Source organism: Phymastichus coffea, unplaced genomic scaffold (assembly GCF_024137745.1).
Source record: "Phymastichus coffea isolate CEN01 unplaced genomic scaffold, Cenicafe_Pcof_1.1 PCOF00048, whole genome shotgun sequence".
NCBI lineage: Eukaryota > Metazoa > Arthropoda > Insecta > Hymenoptera > Eulophidae > Phymastichus > Phymastichus coffea.
In genome coordinates this window covers 1,351,245-1,369,910 of record NW_026706859.1, presented here as the reverse complement: position 1 = coordinate 1,369,910, position 18,666 = coordinate 1,351,245, and the positions used below count along the sequence as shown (strand labels likewise).

Genomic DNA, 18,666 nt, shown 5'->3' with positions numbered 1-18,666 from the left:
GATCCGTAATGGTGCTGTTTGGATTTAAAGTATGTCGCATTTGATATTTTGGAAAACTGAATAATACTTACTCGAAACTTGTCTTTGATCTTCATGGTAGATGATGAGCGTGTACAACTTTTTTGCTACGAAAACCAAGTTAGACAAAAACGCAAGAAAACCAAATTTCAACAACGACTTTTTATTTTAAAAGAGGATTTACTGAAAGGGATAACTGTTGAAAAAAAACTCATCGTTTATATTAAGGTAGCATATCGATATTTATTAAAAGAGTGAACTAGTTTTCACAGCTATGCAGATATTTTTGGTAAATACGAATAGTCAAATCAAAAAAAGAAATGAGCAACATGAAAAATACATGGAGGTCAATAGATCATTAAGAGGATATTAGAATCGATTAATATTAGGAAAAGCAGCAAAAAGCGGAGGAGCTCCTGATGAGTTAGGTGTTGGCTGATCCCCAATGTTTTTTAACAGATTGCCTGAGAGCAAAAGACTATCAAGTGCCTTCTGTACTGTGGGATCTTTCAACAACGGTGACTGAGCCACTGTGCTTGGTGTCGTAACTGATGAGTTGCCAGACACGTTCGTGGAAACTGCTGACACATAAAACAGTACTTGTTAAACAAAAGACAATATTTATAAAAATTTAATGAATAATTTTTCAAATTCAAGAAATAAATTATTTATGACTCGACAAAATTAAAAAAAAATTTGATTATATGACCTGGTTTTCATAATTCAACCTGTACCTAGACGGGGCATAATAACAATTATGGTGCAAAATTCAAGTTATAAAGATAAAGCACACATAGATACAACGTTTTATTTTACCTTGAGTGTAAAATTTTTCTCCGAAAAATCACACCTGCACTAAATCGTTTAATTTTGTTATTGGAATTTCGACGTAAAATAATACATATTTTCCGATTTTCCTTAAAACTACTTCCGAAATAAATTCGCCCGCTGACAATCCCGAAATTTTCCGTTTATGAAGCGCAAATTCTGTAGAATTGTAAATTTATGTCATATGTTAAGACATGATGAACAGTCAAACGCTTGAATTTTCGCAAACTGTGTTCACAAACATATAGGAGTGCTTGATATCAAAACTTGCTTGGCGCAAATTCAAAAGGTATGAAATCAAACTCACGCAATTCGTAAAATGTATTCCAAATAATATGAAACGTCTTATATTAAAACTTCTTGTTCCGAACACTTATGCCACGATTATTAAAACTACCCGAATATTAAGTCGAATTTTCATTTCAATTCAAATGTAAATATTGATTCCTAACAAGATATTACTTCAGATAAAAACTAGGATAGTTACGTAACTACATTGTAGCATAATTTCATTGATATATTCATTGATATATTCATTTACCTCGATTCGGTAAAAAATCATTAAAACAAACGATTAGGAAAATTGCCACTTTATTATAAAGAGCTATGATATCATCATAAACACTTTGTAATATGATTATATTTGCATTGCTTGAATCTCAATTCAGAATCACTTTTTTCTAAGTTGAAATAAATAATTCCAAATTCAATGGGACTAGCAATAATCTTTATATTTACTATAAATTTATATTTAATATTAATATTAAATATTAATATTTAATATTAATATTATTTAATATTATTTTACATTTAATCTTTATATTTATCTTGATATTTTAATAATTATCATTTTAATCAACGATTAAAATAAATTTTGTCTAACTCGCGCACGCGCGTGTGTATATATTTGACATGGTAAACGTGAAACAACAAGTTTTCGAAAGTAGAATCAAAACTAAAAAAAAATATGCTTATCAATTCAAAATCCAACTTTTAGAAAAAGATCATAGATTCCTTAGAATTCCAGAATTACACAGCATAAAATTGACATACAAGTATCTTGTATAGCAAAATGTTGGATTCTATCTATTCAACCAAGTTTTTAATAATTCCGAGTGACATTATTTCTCAGCCATTAGTTATTGTAGTAATAAAAAATTATCTTAAATTTATGTTTTTATATCTAATCCACTCACGATTTTCTTGGCGTTATACATTTTTTCCTAATCTTAGTTTTGATACTATTTTGATCAGTATAAAGATCGCACTTGTAAACGTCTTTTCGATGTATAAAAATCATTCGAAACGACGGTCCATTTCGGTCAGAAGTGGTTTAAAATTACAAGAAAAATTTTTTAAACTAAATTTTTTTTCGGCATTTAATGAATTAGGATAAACGAGGCATAGGTTTCATTAAAACCAGAATCTTTAAATATCATTTGTTGAAAAAAAATGCGATATTATTAGGACTTTAAAGGAAAGGTGTCTTTTTTCGAACTAGAAAGTTGAAACGTTAAAAATGTTCTCAACTTCACAAAATAATGCGATGATCAGGTTAGTTTAGTTTTCATCAATAAAATGACGTATATATAGTAAATTATTGTAATTTCATCGTTTGACAATGAAAGAAAAATTTAGAATAAAACGTATTGCTTTGAGAAACTACATTAATGAAAACATCAACTGATTTTTGCAAATAATTTTGCGTAATGATTTTTATCTAGAAATTAGAATACCATAAAATGAATTTTCATTCAGAATATATATGGTAAAATGATTGACACTGATTTGACATTATATTATCAATGCAAATAGCTTTAACATAGTGCCTAATCTTTGATAACATGAAAAGTTCTACAATTAGACAAGTTTTAATGGTCCATCAATCAAAATCTCCATTTATATATTTTCCAATTATTTAGAGTACAATCGTGCTTGTGTCGTACGTGTTTTCAATTTTATTTTATGTACATGAAAATGAAACGTATAGCAGTTGTTTCATTAAAAATCCGAACTCGCGTTGATTACACGATATTTAACGCGAAAACATCGTTGCTCTGTAAGAAGAGCGTAAAAGAAAAAGCAAGTGTATTTCCAAAATGTTGATCCTACCACGTCAACTCTTAAACTTATAACGTAATTTCATGTTATCCTAAAATTTCACATAATGGAATTTGCAATTAAGGGCATAATTTCAAAAACCAGTAAATCAAGAATTAAAAAATGTCTTGATATTACTTCACTGATAAAAGATGCTGGATAAGCATACTCTTACAAGTAGCCAAAAAAGCATCAAAAGCATTTCTAACGCGTAAATGACACGAGCTTTCAAATGTTCGTCGCTCATTCTGTTCTCCGCATAAACATTACGCAAATGACAAACTGAAAAGACGTAAAAACTCCGACGTAGTTTATGAACGAATTGTATTTGCGAAAAGTCCTGCTGAAACATGGAAAAAAGCGTAAAACAACTCCGCGAAATTCATATCGATCGCATAAATGCAGTACAATTCATAAAAGTACACTGTAAATAAAACAAGCAAAAGTATTGCTTGACGACAACGAAGAAAACCTAAATAAATGAAACTATACCCGCTCAACAGTTCCATTGTAAAAATCTCGAAAACGCAAAAGCTTCGATAAACAAAACGGAACATTGTTTTATGGTTGTTTTCAAAAGAATCTGTTTTACACGTATTCGATATGTGTATAGGGCACGATGAAATTCAAATTGAACTTCACATCGCAAGAGAAGTACTTTACCTGCTGGTGGCGGCACTGGACTTGGTGCTGCCGTTGTGACTGTTGTAGTCGGCGTTGTTGATGAATTGCTCTTATTACTGTTTAAAATGTTGAGTATTCGTGATTGCAGTTCAGCCTGTTTTGGATCACTAACTAAGCTTGGGCCTAAATTTTTTGCGTCTTCACCCAACTCGAATTGTACTTGTTCTTCTCGCCTCGCTTCTAGATACTTTAGAACCCTTTCGTACTGAAGTACCGTCAATTGCAAATTTTCAGCAAGCATATTTAAGAGTACTTGGATAGCATCTGGATGACGTTCTTGTGCTGGAGGAGCGTTTGCTGGCACCGAACGACCACCGGACTTATAATTGTTGAAATCACGCATTATTAGATTGATGGCATCGTCTACTGGCATGTTTCTGTGTTCTGAAAAGTCATTTGAAGTATTAACGTAACTGAAAACAAATAAGAAACAATTATAATTTTTTGTGTTTACCTTGAGGTAACCCATGAAGAATATTTAGAGTTAAAGAATGATGATCTTTGTTTGTTGGAGCAATGACAATAGCGTACAAGCATCCGCGGCTAGCAATGTTTCCAAGAACTCGTGTTAAAGGAACATCTTCATTCGGGAATAGCAAGTCAACTGTCAATCCTAATTTCTTCAACCGTGATTCAATCGTTTCAGCGTACTCTCTACATGGAACGAAGAATATTACTTCAGGTGATTTTAATAATTATTCAAAAGGAAGTTTCACAATACTCACGTTAATGCTTTGTTAACGACAATGATTTCACAATCATTTTTTTCCGCTGCAATAGATGGATAGTCATTTGGTGGCGCAGCAGATGGACTTTAAATAATAATACATGAAATCTTAGTATTACTAATTACATACAATAAGGTGAGGACATGAAATATCGTTTTCAATTACCCAAAACTTGGGCCAGAATCTCGAATAGGTCCCGGGCCTTTGAAATCATCGAAGCGACTTTTAGGATCTCCAAAATTTCCACCAGCAAAGTTTCCACGTCCCCCTGGTCCACTAGGGCCAGATGGCTTATTAAGCTCCCAAGATGAAAGAGGTGGAGGTTTATTATCATCTAAGCGACTTGACCTTCCAATAGGACTGCGTTCGCGGAAACTACTTCCCAGGCTACTACCCAAACCACTGCCTAGACTGCTACCCAAGCTACTGCCCAAACTACTGCCAAGTCCTCCTACAAGACTACTTCCTAGACTGCTGCCAAGACTACTGCCAAGACTACTGCCAAGATTGCTTCCGAGACTACTGCTTAAACTTCCTCCTAAAGTCGATCGGAAACGTGATCCCAAGCTTGGTCCTCCCAATGAATCTCCTATGCCACTTCCCAATCCTCCGGGACCCATACGATCGCTAAAGGGATCGTCTGACATTGGATCATCCATACTACCTCCCATACCGCCTCCCATACCGCCTCCCATACCACCTCCCATACCGCCTCCCATACCACGTCCCATGCCGCCACCAATTCCACCTCCCATTCCACCTCCCATTCCACCTCCCATACCACCTCCCATACCACCACCCATACCACTGCCCATTCCAACTCCTATACTGCCACCCATAGGATTATCTCTAGTTTTTCTATTTTTGCCACCCCTCGCTCCTCTGCCCCTATTTCCAGGTCCTCCTTGATTAGATCCACCTTGATTTTGATTCTTATTCATGTTTTGATTTCCAGGTCCACCTGGTCCACTAGGTCGATTAGAAAATGGCCCTCCTATATTGGAACCGAACGGTTCATTTCTGCCAAATGAATCATCTTGATCACCAAATGCATTGTTTCCAGAGTTTCCTCCACCACCTCCACCTCCTCCACTTCTGCTAAATTGATTGTCATTTCCAAATGAAGAATTGGAATTGTTGAAATTCTGATTTCCTCCTCCAAAATTATTGTTGAAAGAATCATTTCCAAATCCTCCTCCTGATAGATTGTTTGGTGGACCATCCTTCTTAGCAGGTTTTACATCTAGTAGATAAATCAGAATATTGTAAAATAAATATATTTATAGTTATCATTATCAAAATTACATAATTTATATATTTAAATATTTTTGAAATTGCTATCTTTATATTTATATGGTTTTATTAGTTTCAACCAGAAACAAAAGTAAATTATTAATTATGAAAAATAAGTAAACAAGTACAGAAATCTTATAATGATTAAAATATATTAATTGTTATTTATTATATATGAGGATAACTAAAATAGCATTGTTGTGATTATCAATATTCATAAATCAATATATTACTGACCTATTCTTCGACCCTTAAACATTGATCCGTTTTCACTTTTTATGGCATTTTGAGCTGCCTGTTCATCTTCAAATTGTACAAAACCAAAACCTCTATTTAATAAAGAACCAACTACAGTTCCGTACTTTGAAAAATGCTCTTCTAACTCATTGCGATTCATTTCTTCTGTTTGTAGGTGGCCAACAAATATTCGACTTCCAGCAGTTGCTGGATCTTTTAAAAGACGAGCAGCCATTGCTCAATTTTCTAAAATATGATGATAATAATGATAATATTGTAGGATAAAACAATAGCTTTGAAACGTACAAGAATTATCATACAATTTAAAAAATTGAATATAATGCAATCAATTAGTAATAAAGTTATCGTCTATTAACGTATAATATCGAAGACGCTTTTAACCACGAAAAAATGTTGAAGTAGATTGTTCGCGAGTGCTTAATGTTTAATAACATTGATTTAAGAATAGATTGTATTATAAGTATTATATAGAATCGGAAATTATTGTAAGTAGCGAAAACAGACAAAACGATGGCTACACATATACATATAGTAAGCTCAATTATATTTTCTACCGAAGCCAACAATATAAAGCCGGAATGTTTGGTTACATTGAGATGAATATAAAAATGCTCCAAAATATCACTGCACATAAAAACGAATAATCGCTCTTGGAGAAATTACTGAAAAGCAATATACTTACGGAATGTCTTGTCAATGAAAATATGTTTATTTAACGAGTAATTATTACTTTTGGAAAGATTGGAATAAAGACATTTCCATGCGTTCGTATTCACAAACTCGATTGATGTAGTAATACAATGGAGGAACAGAGGTAAGCGTACGGCGGCAGTGGGGGCAGCGCAGCGGCTTAGCAATAATGGCTGGCTGGCAATCGTATCGCGGTGCTTACTTCGACATTTTCGTTGAACTTTCGTCTTTCGTTATGGACATGGACATGCGCAAACCTTATTTTGGAATCGGTATAAATATTGTATGATAATATAAGAATAAGCCAAAAATATATTTATACATAAGTTTTAATATTTATAGAATTAATTTTTTAACTGCATCAATATCTGTACCTTTGAATATTTGGCGCGAAAAATTATAGTTGAGGCATAAAAAATAACATTACCTTTCATGTTTATTTAAAAAATTAAACAATTTATTACATCGGATGATAATATTGTAAGTATTATGCAGTAATTATTTTAATATCTAGAAAGTAACATTGCCGTCGTGTGCGTATGTGCATAAAAAAAGGCATATGACACATTATATAACATAATATGTGGCACTGTAATTAAGTAATATTAACATATTTTCAAATATGTATACAGTCATTGACATGATTAAAAAAATTGTAACATCTAATATTTCAAAGTCAATTATCAGCTTCTGACATTTGAATTCTAATTTCATTAATCTATATGACAAATATATACTTTATTAATTTGGCTTATTATTTCAAAGTTCTATCGAATTTCGGCACAAAACCATTATTTAAAAAGCATATTTTATAACTAATTTAGTATTTGATAACTGTACAAATAAATCTATAATCACACATGAGGACTACACCAATTTTACATCAAGTAAAGCGTTATTACATACACGTATTTACAACAATAACTAATAAATTTTATATAATTTGTAATAGTAAAATCTAATTAAGGGACTTTCTACATAACAGCCATGGAACATCGGATGTTAGATGAATACTGAGGTAAAAAACAAATTGATTGTTTGTCATTATCTTACCAAAGATTTGTGCGTGGTCTAAAAAGACTGTGTAACATATATTTTTATTTTATGAATTAATATTAAATAATTAATTCATTTTTACATCTTCATGCACATCTGGCGTCCGATGTCCGATGGCTCTTATGTAGAAAGTCCTTTATAACTATATTTACCAACAGTATTTAATTAGTATTTGAATTGACAACATTATTTAATCTACACTTATGTCTATATACTTTACATTTGTAATACATCTCTATTTCTTATGACCCTCTTTTTTATAGTTTGAAAAAATAGTTGCACTATAATTGTACTTCCAATACATTCTTTATCTATAATGTGTTATGCTGCATTCATATTCGTTGTACAAAAAATGGCATCTCACAATTAACGATTTTTTGTAGATGTTAACAATTTTATGATAAAGATATGTTGTACAATATATCAAAAAGCTCATGTAAGTTTTGAATTGTTGGAGCTATTTATTTCAAACTTAAATATTTAAAACATTATTATTATATAGATAAATTGTAAAAAAATATATCATCAAACTGATGATAGAGCATAATTTACTGTTTGTTGCTAATAGGCATCTTTGATGATAGATTGATTATTACAGTCACTTGTATATTTTAATCAAACGAATTACAGAAAGCATTTATCTATAATAAATTTTACAAAAAATAATAATAATTCAAAATTAATGTATAACTATTGCAACTATGAGGTAGCTTTTTCATAGAATAAGTCACATATATAATGTGTATTGCATGATTAAAAAATAAAAATGAAATTACACTTGTAACTAAAACCCAATCAGCTTTAAAAATATTACATGGATATCGAGTAGTATATTACTTTATTTTTCTTTCATTGCTTTAAAGTTCTAAATTCAAATCATTTAAATCAATTAGGAAACTATAAAGATTTCTTTAATTAAATTTACCTTTATAGAATAGTATATATTTTCATTTTTATGCGAAATTAAAATTTGTTGTAAAAATATTCTATCCACCTTAAGGCCCCACAATGAATAAAATTTTTTTAAATAATTGTTCTAGTTTTTCGTTTAATTGTTTACTTGTGGATATCTTTTCATACTTTATTATTATTGAAACTTATTTTCTATCTCATGTGAGCTTTCAAAACTTTTCCAACTGCTTTAAATCATAACACCTCAAGATAATTCACCAATAGGAGCATTTTGAAGCCACAAATCATGTATAAAATTGTATAAGTCATCGCTCACAGAAACCTACAAATGCGAATAATAATAATAGTTATAAAGTAAATGCTAAAAAAAAATGCTTTCATAATTACTAACCTTATATGGTGTGGGATTAAGATTTCTTTTAATATCATTTCTTAAAGTTCCTAAAGATTCTCGTACATGATTTCGAGTTTCAACTAAGGCTGGAATATTTTCCAAAATTTTTCCCTCCTTCCAATACATCTAGAGTATAAAATTTTATTAACAAATTTTAAATTCAATATTTTATATATATATAATTTTGTCAAAAAATTAAATGAATATTAAAATAGAAACTTAAAAAGTTTTACCTTGTGAAGGGATTCAACTCTCGTGGGAATTACATAAGCTCTTTTTGATTCTTCAAAGGGGTGTCTACAGAGTACTTTTTGACCAACTTGAGGAGGTTCTTCATCAACCCTCTGTAATAAATCAATTAAAGCATGTCCGTCTGATCCATATAATCTATAAGCTGTTTTTCTACCAGGCATTGTCACTTTCCCAACTTCCTGGCTCAATTTTATTCTTGGTTGACCATTCAATTCAACTAACTTGTAGACACAACCAAGAGCAGGCTGCTTTTGACATGTTACTAGATGTGTACCAATACCAAAACAATCTATTTTGTGGTTCTGAAATCATGAAATAAAATATTAACGTAAAATATCAATTTAAATTTAATTAATAATTAATTAAATAAAAACAAAATTAACTTATTGGAAGTTGTTATAATTTACAAATTAAAAAAATTAATTATTCAAACTCATTTACCTGCTCATTTAAACTTATTATAGTTTCTTCATTAATGTCATTTGACGCTACAATGGTCAGTTTGGAAAACCATGGTAAATCAAACTTCTCTGCAAGTGTTTGGAAAAGTTTTCTAGCTACTTGACTGAGGTAGGCAAGGTCTCCACTGTCAATTCGAATACCAATTGCCTTGTAACCCAGATCATTCAGAGCCAGAGCAATCGCACAGAAGTTCAATAAACCACTTCTGAAAAAATAGAAAAATAATTTTTAAACTTCAGTATTACCCTTATTTCAGTGACAATGGTTGATTTTTTAAACTTGATATCTAATGTATGATGAGTTTGAAGAATTGTTTTCAATATCTTTCACTCAATCTAGATTAATGAGGAATGTGAAAAGCAGAAAATTTAATCAAATAATTTAGACAAAACAGCTTTTAGATATAAGTATAGATTTTTATTTTTATGTTAATTAAACGTTGAATTGGGGAGGGCACTGCATAAGGTCCATTCCTTAAATGGAAGTAAAGTAATATTTAATCATTTGATCATTTAATTTCTGATAGTTATCAGTTTGAATATTAGTATAAGAAAATGAAACCAAAGTTAAATTTTATTCATAATACTTAAAAGAAATAAGTTTTCTGATATTCTTATTGCATGAATGAAAAAAATATGTGTGAAATTAATTTATAACTTTAAGTATCATTGTATATTTGGATGTGTATTTCAAAACCAAATTTTCAGATCTTTATAATAGATCTGCGAAGACTTGTTATTCATTTTCAAAATGCTTTTTTTTATTTTTTAATATATCAAAATGGATGAAAAAAATGTCAAAGAATAAAAGATTTCAGTAAATCTTCTATGTAGTTCTTCACTATCATCCTAATTTTATGTTTGTGAATTATATATCTTGAAGTTTCTGGATGAAATGAAATGTGAAGAAACTTTTTGCTTTATCTCACTAGAGAATATTTGTGTTATGTAATTTCCAGGAGAGAAAAAAAAGCTGTACAAACCATGCTTATTAAATACCGTAGATGATCCTCGCATTAGATAAAGCAAAAAATTACACGTGACCGTACCTTACGTAGAGCTCACCCAATTCATCGTATCTTATAATGTCACTGTTGTGGGGCCAACTTGATTCGTCAGACATAATCGAGTCATGTCTTGCACCATTACGAGGTGTCTTATTGCTCCCGTTAGTTAGAAGCTTATTTGTTAGATTTGAGTCAGTTACTTTTGTTTGACGCTTGGCTGTATTTTGAACACTATAAAAACATCTCTGTTAGTTCTGTATTACCTGCTTACAAAACTCTTCAGTGCTTTTTACTTAATGATTTTATTTTATTATAAATAATGATTTTTAGAAAGATCACGTGCCCGCGGTTATATAAATTTTCTGTTTATAAATTAATGAAAAAGTTTTGTTTTTAAAATTACAAGCAATAAATATTAATTTTTGCTATGAATTTAATTTGCGTCGATATATAGAGATGAAGCGTTCACGTACAAGATTAGGAAAACACAGACATTACACAAAAAAATTTCTACCTATAACGTCCATAAAATGTAGATAATTTGGAAAAACTTACCTTTTCACATCGTATGTGTCAATCAGAGCCATGAATCCATCGGGAAAGGCAATTGCATAGCTTACGAGAGCTGCAAGCTCCCCATTAGAAGCTTCTGATGCAAGGGCATCAAAATCGGATGCTATCTTGTCACGGTAATCGCAAGACAACGCTAATAGATCTATTGTTTCACCAGTTTGTCTATGAGTTAGTGTCTGAAAAATAAGCACCATAACTTTCAACTTGTTTCACTATTTTGCAGTATTTTTTAAGAGTAACAAAAAATGGCTTAAGAGTTTATATATCGTTTCTCATATATCTACATCACTTTAAGTAAACTATTTCGATAAACCAAAATGTTATAAAGATTTTTATAATATTTTGTAATATTAAGTATTGTGTTTTCTTGTAATTAAGAAATTTTTATTTACAATAATATAAATTAATGTTGATATTAAATACTTTAAATTTAAAAAAGTATTATGATATTTTTATTAAAACGATTATTACAATAAAATCAAGCAAATTCGAATTTTGGCCTTTGTTGTACATCTTTATCGGTTTCCGTAAATGTGAAAACAATCATTCAATGCTCCACTGTATATTTTCGTCGTATTTTGTGCGGTAAATTTTTTTTCAAAAACTCCATATTTACGAAAAATAAATTATCAATCATTATCTATGATCAGTAACAAAGAAAATAAGTACCACAGTTCTGAAAAAATATTTTAGCGAAAAAAAACCACATTAAAATAAAACTTACATAGAGTAGAAAGCTTAAGGTATTACTTATCGAGCAATTCATTAGCTGTTTATCTACCCAATAAGCAAAACCGTAGAAGCAATAGGAAGGAAACAAAACATGGATGTTCGAACTTTTTCAAAAACGAGTCACTTCGTACAGCTGCCATTACGTTAGAAAAGTTTGAAACACCAGGAAAAAATTTAGTTTATAGTTCAAGGAATTAATAAAAAACAATAATCTTCGGAAAAAAAATTATTTTGTCAATGGCTCGTCCAATTTTTGACGCAAAACATAGAATTGCTTTAAAAATTTTTATTCATCCATGAATTTATATACGTATTACTTAAATATTTTAATGCCAGAGTCTTAAAGTTGAACATTGCGTTCGCAATCTATTATTTTTCAAAAATAGTATTTTATTTCAGCTACAAGCAACGGTGCGCTATTGTTGGTATCGTGTTATATTGAGTTTTTATGATCAAAATAAAAAAAAACTGTTGCTTAGTTTGAACGTAATGCTGAACTTTGAGACGTCATCATTTAACCATTTAAGTGATATGTTCAAAAATTTATGAAAAATTGAAAAATTCAAAAGCCTTTCAATATTTTTCATCGAATCCGAAAATAATCGAACATTGACTAGATAATTTTTCGTTCAAAGATTAACTTTTACAAATAAACTAATTAATTTGTTTGGATTCCACCACCATTGCTTCAAGGAGACATTGAATTAAAAAATGAACTTTTTCCCGGCGTTTCAAGTTTTTCTGACAAAACAGAAACTGTGTAAAAAATTGTCCACGTTTGAAAAATCTCGAGAATCCATGCTTTTTTCTCTTCCGTTTGTTGCTACAGCTTAATTGCCAATTGATATCGATAAACCGATGACGAGTCAATTAGTGCGTAATATCTCAAGCTTTAACAATATGTAAGTTATGCGATTTTTTTCTTAAAGACATACGCTTTGAAAGTGAAGTGCTTATCATTTTTAAGCCGAAAGTAGCTTGAAACATTTATTAATGGTAATTTATTTAGACATTCACTATTTAGAATTTAAGCAAATCATTAGAAAGAAACGTCAACTAATTTTTGCCAATTAATATATATCTATATAAGTGTGAATATATAATGGATGTATATGGAGATATATATAGAGCCTTAATTATTCATCATTTAGACAATTATTAAATACATTGAAAGACAGTCAAATACATGTAATTATAAAAGATTAATAATTGTATACATTAAAAAAGCACGATAATTGGTAATAACTTATTAAATGACAGAAAATTAACAAACCTTGGTATGCAAATCGTTGAAACTTGAAAATGAAGTTATGTATGCATGCGCGTGAGTACCACTCACTGGTATATGAAACAATTTACCAGCTAAAACGTTACTGGTTCCGTCAAAGCCACCTGCAAACAATAATTGATTACTGCATAATTTTTTGATGAAATGTCTTGAAATAGGTGTCTATAACAGACTGAATATATCATGACTTATAGAGGCAAGTACGAGATTAAGTATAGCACAGTAAAAACTGCGAAAAATCGAGACAGCTCTAGCGAGTAAATTTCAGATTTGACCTTGTGACTTTGTATTTTTCGTAAAAAGACATGTGCATGTGTGCGTTACTTTCCAATAGCTGGTACAGACTAGAACCATTTATTATCGATTATCTAGCGATCCTCACGCCGAAAATTGTTCCATTTCAATTCAAGCTATTATTATTTTTTTTTTTTTTCGTTATCGATAGTTTGTAGAGGTGTAACGTAAAGTTAGTGTTATTCGATTTTTATGTTCGTACCAATATAACTGTATTTTGAAGCGCTGAGTCCTCCATCTGGCCCTTGCGCTCTTCTCAAGCCGAATTCAAGCAAAGATATAGATTTTCCAGCAACCATGCGATACCTCGCTGCATTCGTTGCCATCAAGCTTGCATAATTTACTAAAGTCAACAGAGTTGTTTCTAAAATTTGCACCATTATCAAAGGTCCTTCAATCCTCAGTAGAGGTACCCTGTAATAAGCAGTCTATTAAAGCAAACGCAATAAAAAAACTTTGACAGTAAAGAAATAAATAGTACCTTGGAAATACTACAGATCCTTCTTGAACTGCATACAGTGTTACTTCTTTTGCAGTAGTACCTCTTAAGAACTCGAAAAACTCTGGTTCAACTGATGGCGGCATGGCCGATTTTAAATATTCAATATCTACAAGTAAACGTCAGCAAAAAATACATTTAAAAAGCCACGTAACATTACATAACATTTAAGCCACAAGTGCATTTATAATAAAGATGAACTTACCACTATCGGAATAATGAAACTTATCTAGGAATTTTAAGCACTCCTCTAATCCAGCAAACACGGTGAACTCACCGCGAAATGGATTTTTCCGGAAAAATAAATCGAACACAGCGTGATCATTCATTTTTCCATTTTTCCAATATGCGTAGGCCATTGTAATTTGATACAAATCTGTAAAAAAGAAAAATTAGAAGATTGTGTGTGAGTTTGTTTGAATTTGGCGCCACTGAAAATGGATGAAATTTGCAGGCCAAGTTCACACCGACATTGGTACACAGCAGCGTTTATCCGCACGTAAACATGAAAATTGAAAGTGTTGGTGTAATCAGGCGGTAAACGTCAGCATGAATGACAGTTACAAAGAATTACATAAAGCGAGACGGGAATGAGAAATGAGCACAGGTAAACAGTGTGCTCGTGTAATCATCCTGTAAATTGGGTCATCAGCGTTGCCGCGGGAAATAAAGGTTAGGAAGGACGAGGCAAAAGTAAAAAAATTACCAGTAAGTAGAGGCTGAACGACACCATTCTGCCTGGAACGGCACCAGATCTCTTCGGCAGACTCGCACATCTTGCGTTTCTTGCCTCGGCGCTGCTGCTCCGAGCAGGATGCCGTAGTTGTTTCCACCTCGAAGACGGTTCCTCGGCCACTGTTGTCGCTGCTACTCGACGACGAAACGCCAACGACGGCGCAGCACTTCTCCTTGTCCGTGGCCCGCTGTTGCGTCTGCTCAACACCGCCGAGCGAAGCTGTATGTGCGCACAAGCGGCGATCGCGAGGCAACAGACAAAAACGTACGATTTGATTGTTATGTAGTCATTTCTCACTGCCTACCTCTGTACTCTTTCATACGTGCACCACCACTAAGTGAAAATCAGATAGTCGGCCTATACTTGCGCGCGCTCGCGACATTCGCTCATGTGTGCAAAGCCGTAAGGTATATTGTGAGACCGTACGAGCGGCGCGCACGCTGATAATATCAACAGAAAAAATGAAATCCTCCGCCGCTGATTGTAATACTCTAATACTCCCTTGCTCTCTCTTTCTCAGTTTTTTTATTTGCTAGATTACAGAGAGTTCAGCTCCCCTCTTTCTCTCTTTCTCTTCCTCGCGAGTAATACTTTTTTAAACACCCACTTCTTCGAGCTTATGACCAATTCATATATATGGCAGACACGGAAGCATATAAATAAGAAAGAGAAGCAGAACGCGAAAGTTGTGAGCTCGTTTCTCAAGGGTAAGTCGACGCAAGTGCATAGTATCTACCTATAAGTTAGGTGCGATAAAATGTGGATAGTGAAATTTTTTATTGAGAGTTTATCATTTCAAGAATTCCTGGTAATCCATTCAAGTAATTTACTTTTATTCGGATTGTTTTATTTATTTATTTTTTTTTTTGCAAACTTTCACAATTATTACAATAGTACGTAAGAATTTAAAAAGTAACCCCTTTTGTAATTTTCAAAGTAACTTAAACGCGCTTGTTTTTACTGAATGAAAGGCTGGTTTAAGATAAGATATAACATTATTCACGGTTAAACTTCTAAAGCCGCATTCTGATTATATGAAGGAACGGAAAAGTACTATTGAAAATCGTATCAGCTCGAAAAGAACTTTCTTATCGTATTTGAGCAAGCAATGTGTGCACAGTGAATGGATAAGCTTTCCCTTCAGAAGTATACAAATTTACTTGATTTTATTACTGTATTATATGAATTGAATTATCGCTCATCTAAGATAAGGGTAACAATAAAAACGTTTTTGATAATTGAAATAATCTACGCGAACTCTCATTATCTTTATTATTAAAAAAATTAATTTCGCACATTTGAAGTTGATTAACTTGCCGTAAAATAAATCGTAATAATTCGACGTGTCGATACGGTAATTGATGATGATCATCTTGAATGAAAAGCGCGTTATTCTTTAATACTTTTACTTGTGATTATTATGCGATATTGTGGTAAAAAATGATAGAATGCGCGAACGAAGAACGTCTGTCGGTAATCTGATTTCCACGTAATAAGCTATTTCTTGAAGATATAAAATTTTAAATTCAGAGAAATACAATTGTCAATTTACACATTGGGGTGAGAGCCGTTCTGGATTATTCTATGCTCGGACGAAAATAGTAATCGGTATATAGGCAACGTTGAAGTATAGCCCCGAGAATGGGAAGAGGTGAAAAAAGGCAAGAAGACGAAAATCCGGCGAAGCGAGCGAGAATGAGAATAATCTGATAAGAGGTGAAGAATACAGCTTCGTGCAATCAAGTCGCGCGCGAGTCGAGGACTGACTGCCAGTAGTCGGGCGCGAGACTCGACGACGGCCGCGTGGGATGGATTATACATACGGTAGGCACGTACGAGCTAGACGTTGACTATGATGAGCTCAGGTCGAACTGCGCCGTGACGAGGCCGAACTAGCTGCGGGCCAAAGCTGCGCGACAAAGCGCGAAGGATTTCGATCAAACACTCGTATCTCTGTTGGTCGCGCGGCGCCAGCGAGCGAGGTCACCTCGCCACCCCTACGCTCACCCGCGGAGCAGAGATCCCGCAGCCGTGAAAACTTTGCCCATCGACACGCGCGCATCCATTGCCACGCGATGGATTCTCCGTATATGATGGACTACGAGCTCAATTAAGACCTCTCCGGCAGAACTCGATGAAACACGCGATCCTAATGCACACGGCTTGGTGGATTTTTCATTGCGCCAATTTTCAAGGGCCGGGCTTAGTCTAGGCCCTCGCTTTTTGCGTCCTTTGACTTTCAAAGATGCCAGCTAGAGAGTGAACTTCCCTGCGCCTGAGGTCAAAGTCATTATAGCTTCTGCCACTATTCACAAGTGCAAGTCGCTGCGTCTGGAGATGACATAACGCTGATTAAGAGTACGAAACGCTTAACTTGTTCGTCATTCCACTGCTAATTTATCATTTTTTTTTCGCGTTGTTTTTGCTCACTCGCCGAATCGCAAATGAGTTTCGTTCGCCGCCTTCTGCTTTATTGGCCTACAAAAATACTGGCAGACGCCGGTCTGCTAGGCCAGAAGCTCCTCGGTCACGCATGTCTCGCCGACACGCGACACTTTCACGCTATAACGCCCGGAGCCTTATGAATAATCCACTGCTGTGCTGTTCGCGCACCTCACCACTTCGAGCAAACTTTCAAATCATATGGCCATCCCGGCTCTTTGCACATCACACCTACCTGCCAATAGAGTGCACGACATAATATCGCTAGAAGCTTTCTCGCGATGCACCGAACTGATGGCCAGCGCGACTACGACTGCATCCCTTATTGCTCTGTCCCGAAGCTCGATTTCACAATTGTGAAGTTGTTAAAGTATGTCGAAAGTGAGAAAAAAACGAGTTTGTCGGAGAAGTAACTGGACGGCTTTCGACTGCAGACTGTATCATATGGAGAGCGCGCTATAGCAGCGAGGCTAAACGAATGCGAACTATAAGTTACCGAGAGCACAAGTTGAAATTAGCTGCTATTTTCTGACTCTGAGTCAGACGGATGCAGCGGGGAGGAGGCGGAGGAAGAGGAAGAGCGATACGTAGTGCATAGCGCGAGAGCGCGCTCGTTAACGGCCGCGCACGTGCGAGCAATGCAGCGCTGATGTGTTGTTTTGTTGCTGTTGCAGCTGCCTCTCGCACGCCTGCGTCGCGCCCGAACTTTGGATAGCAATTTCAGAGGTCGCGCGCGCGCGACTTTATCCTCGTCGGACACTCCCATATGATACTTGCGACAGGCCACGTTCGCGGTAATTAAGCGCGCTTAATGGCCTGCCTATGCACGTGCAATACTGCGCCAATCCTCCATTTCCCCACTTTGTTCGGCAATGCTTTTGTACTATTGTTTGCTCTGGCCATCGTTCGTTTTATACCCCGTTTGCCATGCAATCAATCTGCCACGTAATTTTGCAAGTGTCCGAATATCTAACGTAGACATCTTGTTAACATTTGAACCCGTAACTTTTGACGCATCATCTAAATTGATTCGCCGAGTACCGTTGTTGACGAACAGGCGGATTGTTATTTGATTAGCCTCATTAAGGAGAAAATTACTCACCTCGTTTTTATTTATCGATTAACCTCAAGCTTATTATTTAAATTACCTCAAGCTTCACATTTAAACCAAAAATACGACAATTAAAATCGGCGCAAAATAAATAAACAAGACGTATACATCCGTACAAAACACGAATTCTTACAGTTATGTTCCGTTTAGAAACCAGCCTGACACCTAATTAAGTGCAGCTAACAAATTCATTTAAGAGTTTTAGAAGGCCCAAAGATAAGTCACATGTATTTCATATTTAAAGTAAAAATATACTCCATTAATTAATTATTGAAAATTACTGAAACAAATCTGTTCAAATTAACAGCCA

The 18,666-nt window shown here is 33.7% G+C and overlaps 2 protein-coding genes across 6 annotated transcripts; both read right to left on the bottom strand.

Moving 5' to 3' along the window:
- Nucleotides 1–378: 378 nt before the first annotated feature.
- On the bottom strand, nt 379–6,800 carry LOC131665200 (uncharacterized). 2 transcript variants are annotated; one of them, XM_058936925.1, is made up of 7 exons: nt 6,592–6,800; nt 5,889–6,134; nt 4,524–5,601; nt 4,356–4,442; nt 4,085–4,284; nt 3,610–4,014; nt 379–599 (listed from the first exon to the last, which is right to left on the bottom strand). In XM_058936925.1, exons 2-7 carry the CDS (start codon nt 6,121–6,123, stop codon nt 388–390), a joined length of 2,217 nt encoding a protein of 738 aa, XP_058792908.1. In that variant the 5' UTR covers nt 6,124–6,134; nt 6,592–6,800; the 3' UTR covers nt 379–387. The 2 variants fall into 2 exon arrangements, with proteins under 2 accessions (XP_058792908.1, XP_058792909.1); XM_058936926.1 differs by having other exon boundaries at nt 379–596.
- Nucleotides 6,801–7,028: 228 nt separating this feature from the next.
- Nucleotides 7,029–17,686, bottom strand: LOC131665199 (nicotinate phosphoribosyltransferase). Of its 4 annotated transcripts, none has more exons than XM_058936920.1 (12): nt 17,481–17,686; nt 14,774–15,022; nt 14,273–14,443; nt 14,050–14,176; nt 13,771–13,982; nt 13,260–13,378; nt 11,237–11,430; nt 10,724–10,912; nt 9,655–9,880; nt 9,195–9,515; nt 8,959–9,087; nt 7,029–8,889 (listed from the first exon to the last, which is right to left on the bottom strand). In XM_058936920.1, the coding sequence occupies exons 1-12, from the start codon at nt 17,500–17,502 to the stop codon at nt 8,812–8,814; spliced, it is 2,037 nt and encodes a 678-aa protein (XP_058792903.1). In that variant the 5' UTR covers nt 17,503–17,686; the 3' UTR covers nt 7,029–8,811. The 4 variants fall into 4 exon arrangements, with proteins under 4 accessions (XP_058792903.1, XP_058792907.1, XP_058792904.1 ...); XM_058936924.1 differs by lacking the exon at nt 17,481–17,686 and adding an exon at nt 16,640–17,390; XM_058936921.1 differs by lacking the exon at nt 17,481–17,686 and adding an exon at nt 16,356–16,610.
- Between the last annotated feature and the right edge of the window lie 980 nt (nt 17,687–18,666).

What these genes read in the sequence shown, in the direction of transcription:
- LOC131665200 (XM_058936925.1), bottom strand. Translation starts at nt 6,123, where the DNA reads ATGGCTGCTCGTCTTTTAAAAGATCCAGCAACTGCTGGAAGTCGAATA. An exon ending in GTTTAAGGGTCGAAGAATAG is followed by an intron (nt 5,602 to 5,888) that starts GTCAGTAATATA and finishes TTTATCTACTAG; the next exon opens with ATGTAAAACCTGCTAAGAAG. An exon ending in GATTCTGGCCCAAGTTTTGG is followed by an intron (nt 4,443 to 4,523) that starts GTAATTGAAAAC and finishes TATTATTTAAAG; the next exon opens with TCCATCTGCTGCGCCACCAA.
- LOC131665199 (XM_058936920.1), bottom strand. Translation starts at nt 17,502, where the DNA reads ATGTCGTGCACTCTATTGGCAG. An exon ending in TTGGGTGAGCTCTACGTAAG is followed by an intron (nt 9,881 to 10,723) that starts GTACGGTCACGT and finishes CTATTTTTTCAG; the next exon opens with AAGTGGTTTATTGAACTTCT. An exon ending in TAATAAGTTTAAATGAGCAG is followed by an intron (nt 9,516 to 9,654) that starts GTAAATGAGTTT and finishes TCATGATTTCAG; the next exon opens with AACCACAAAATAGATTGTTT.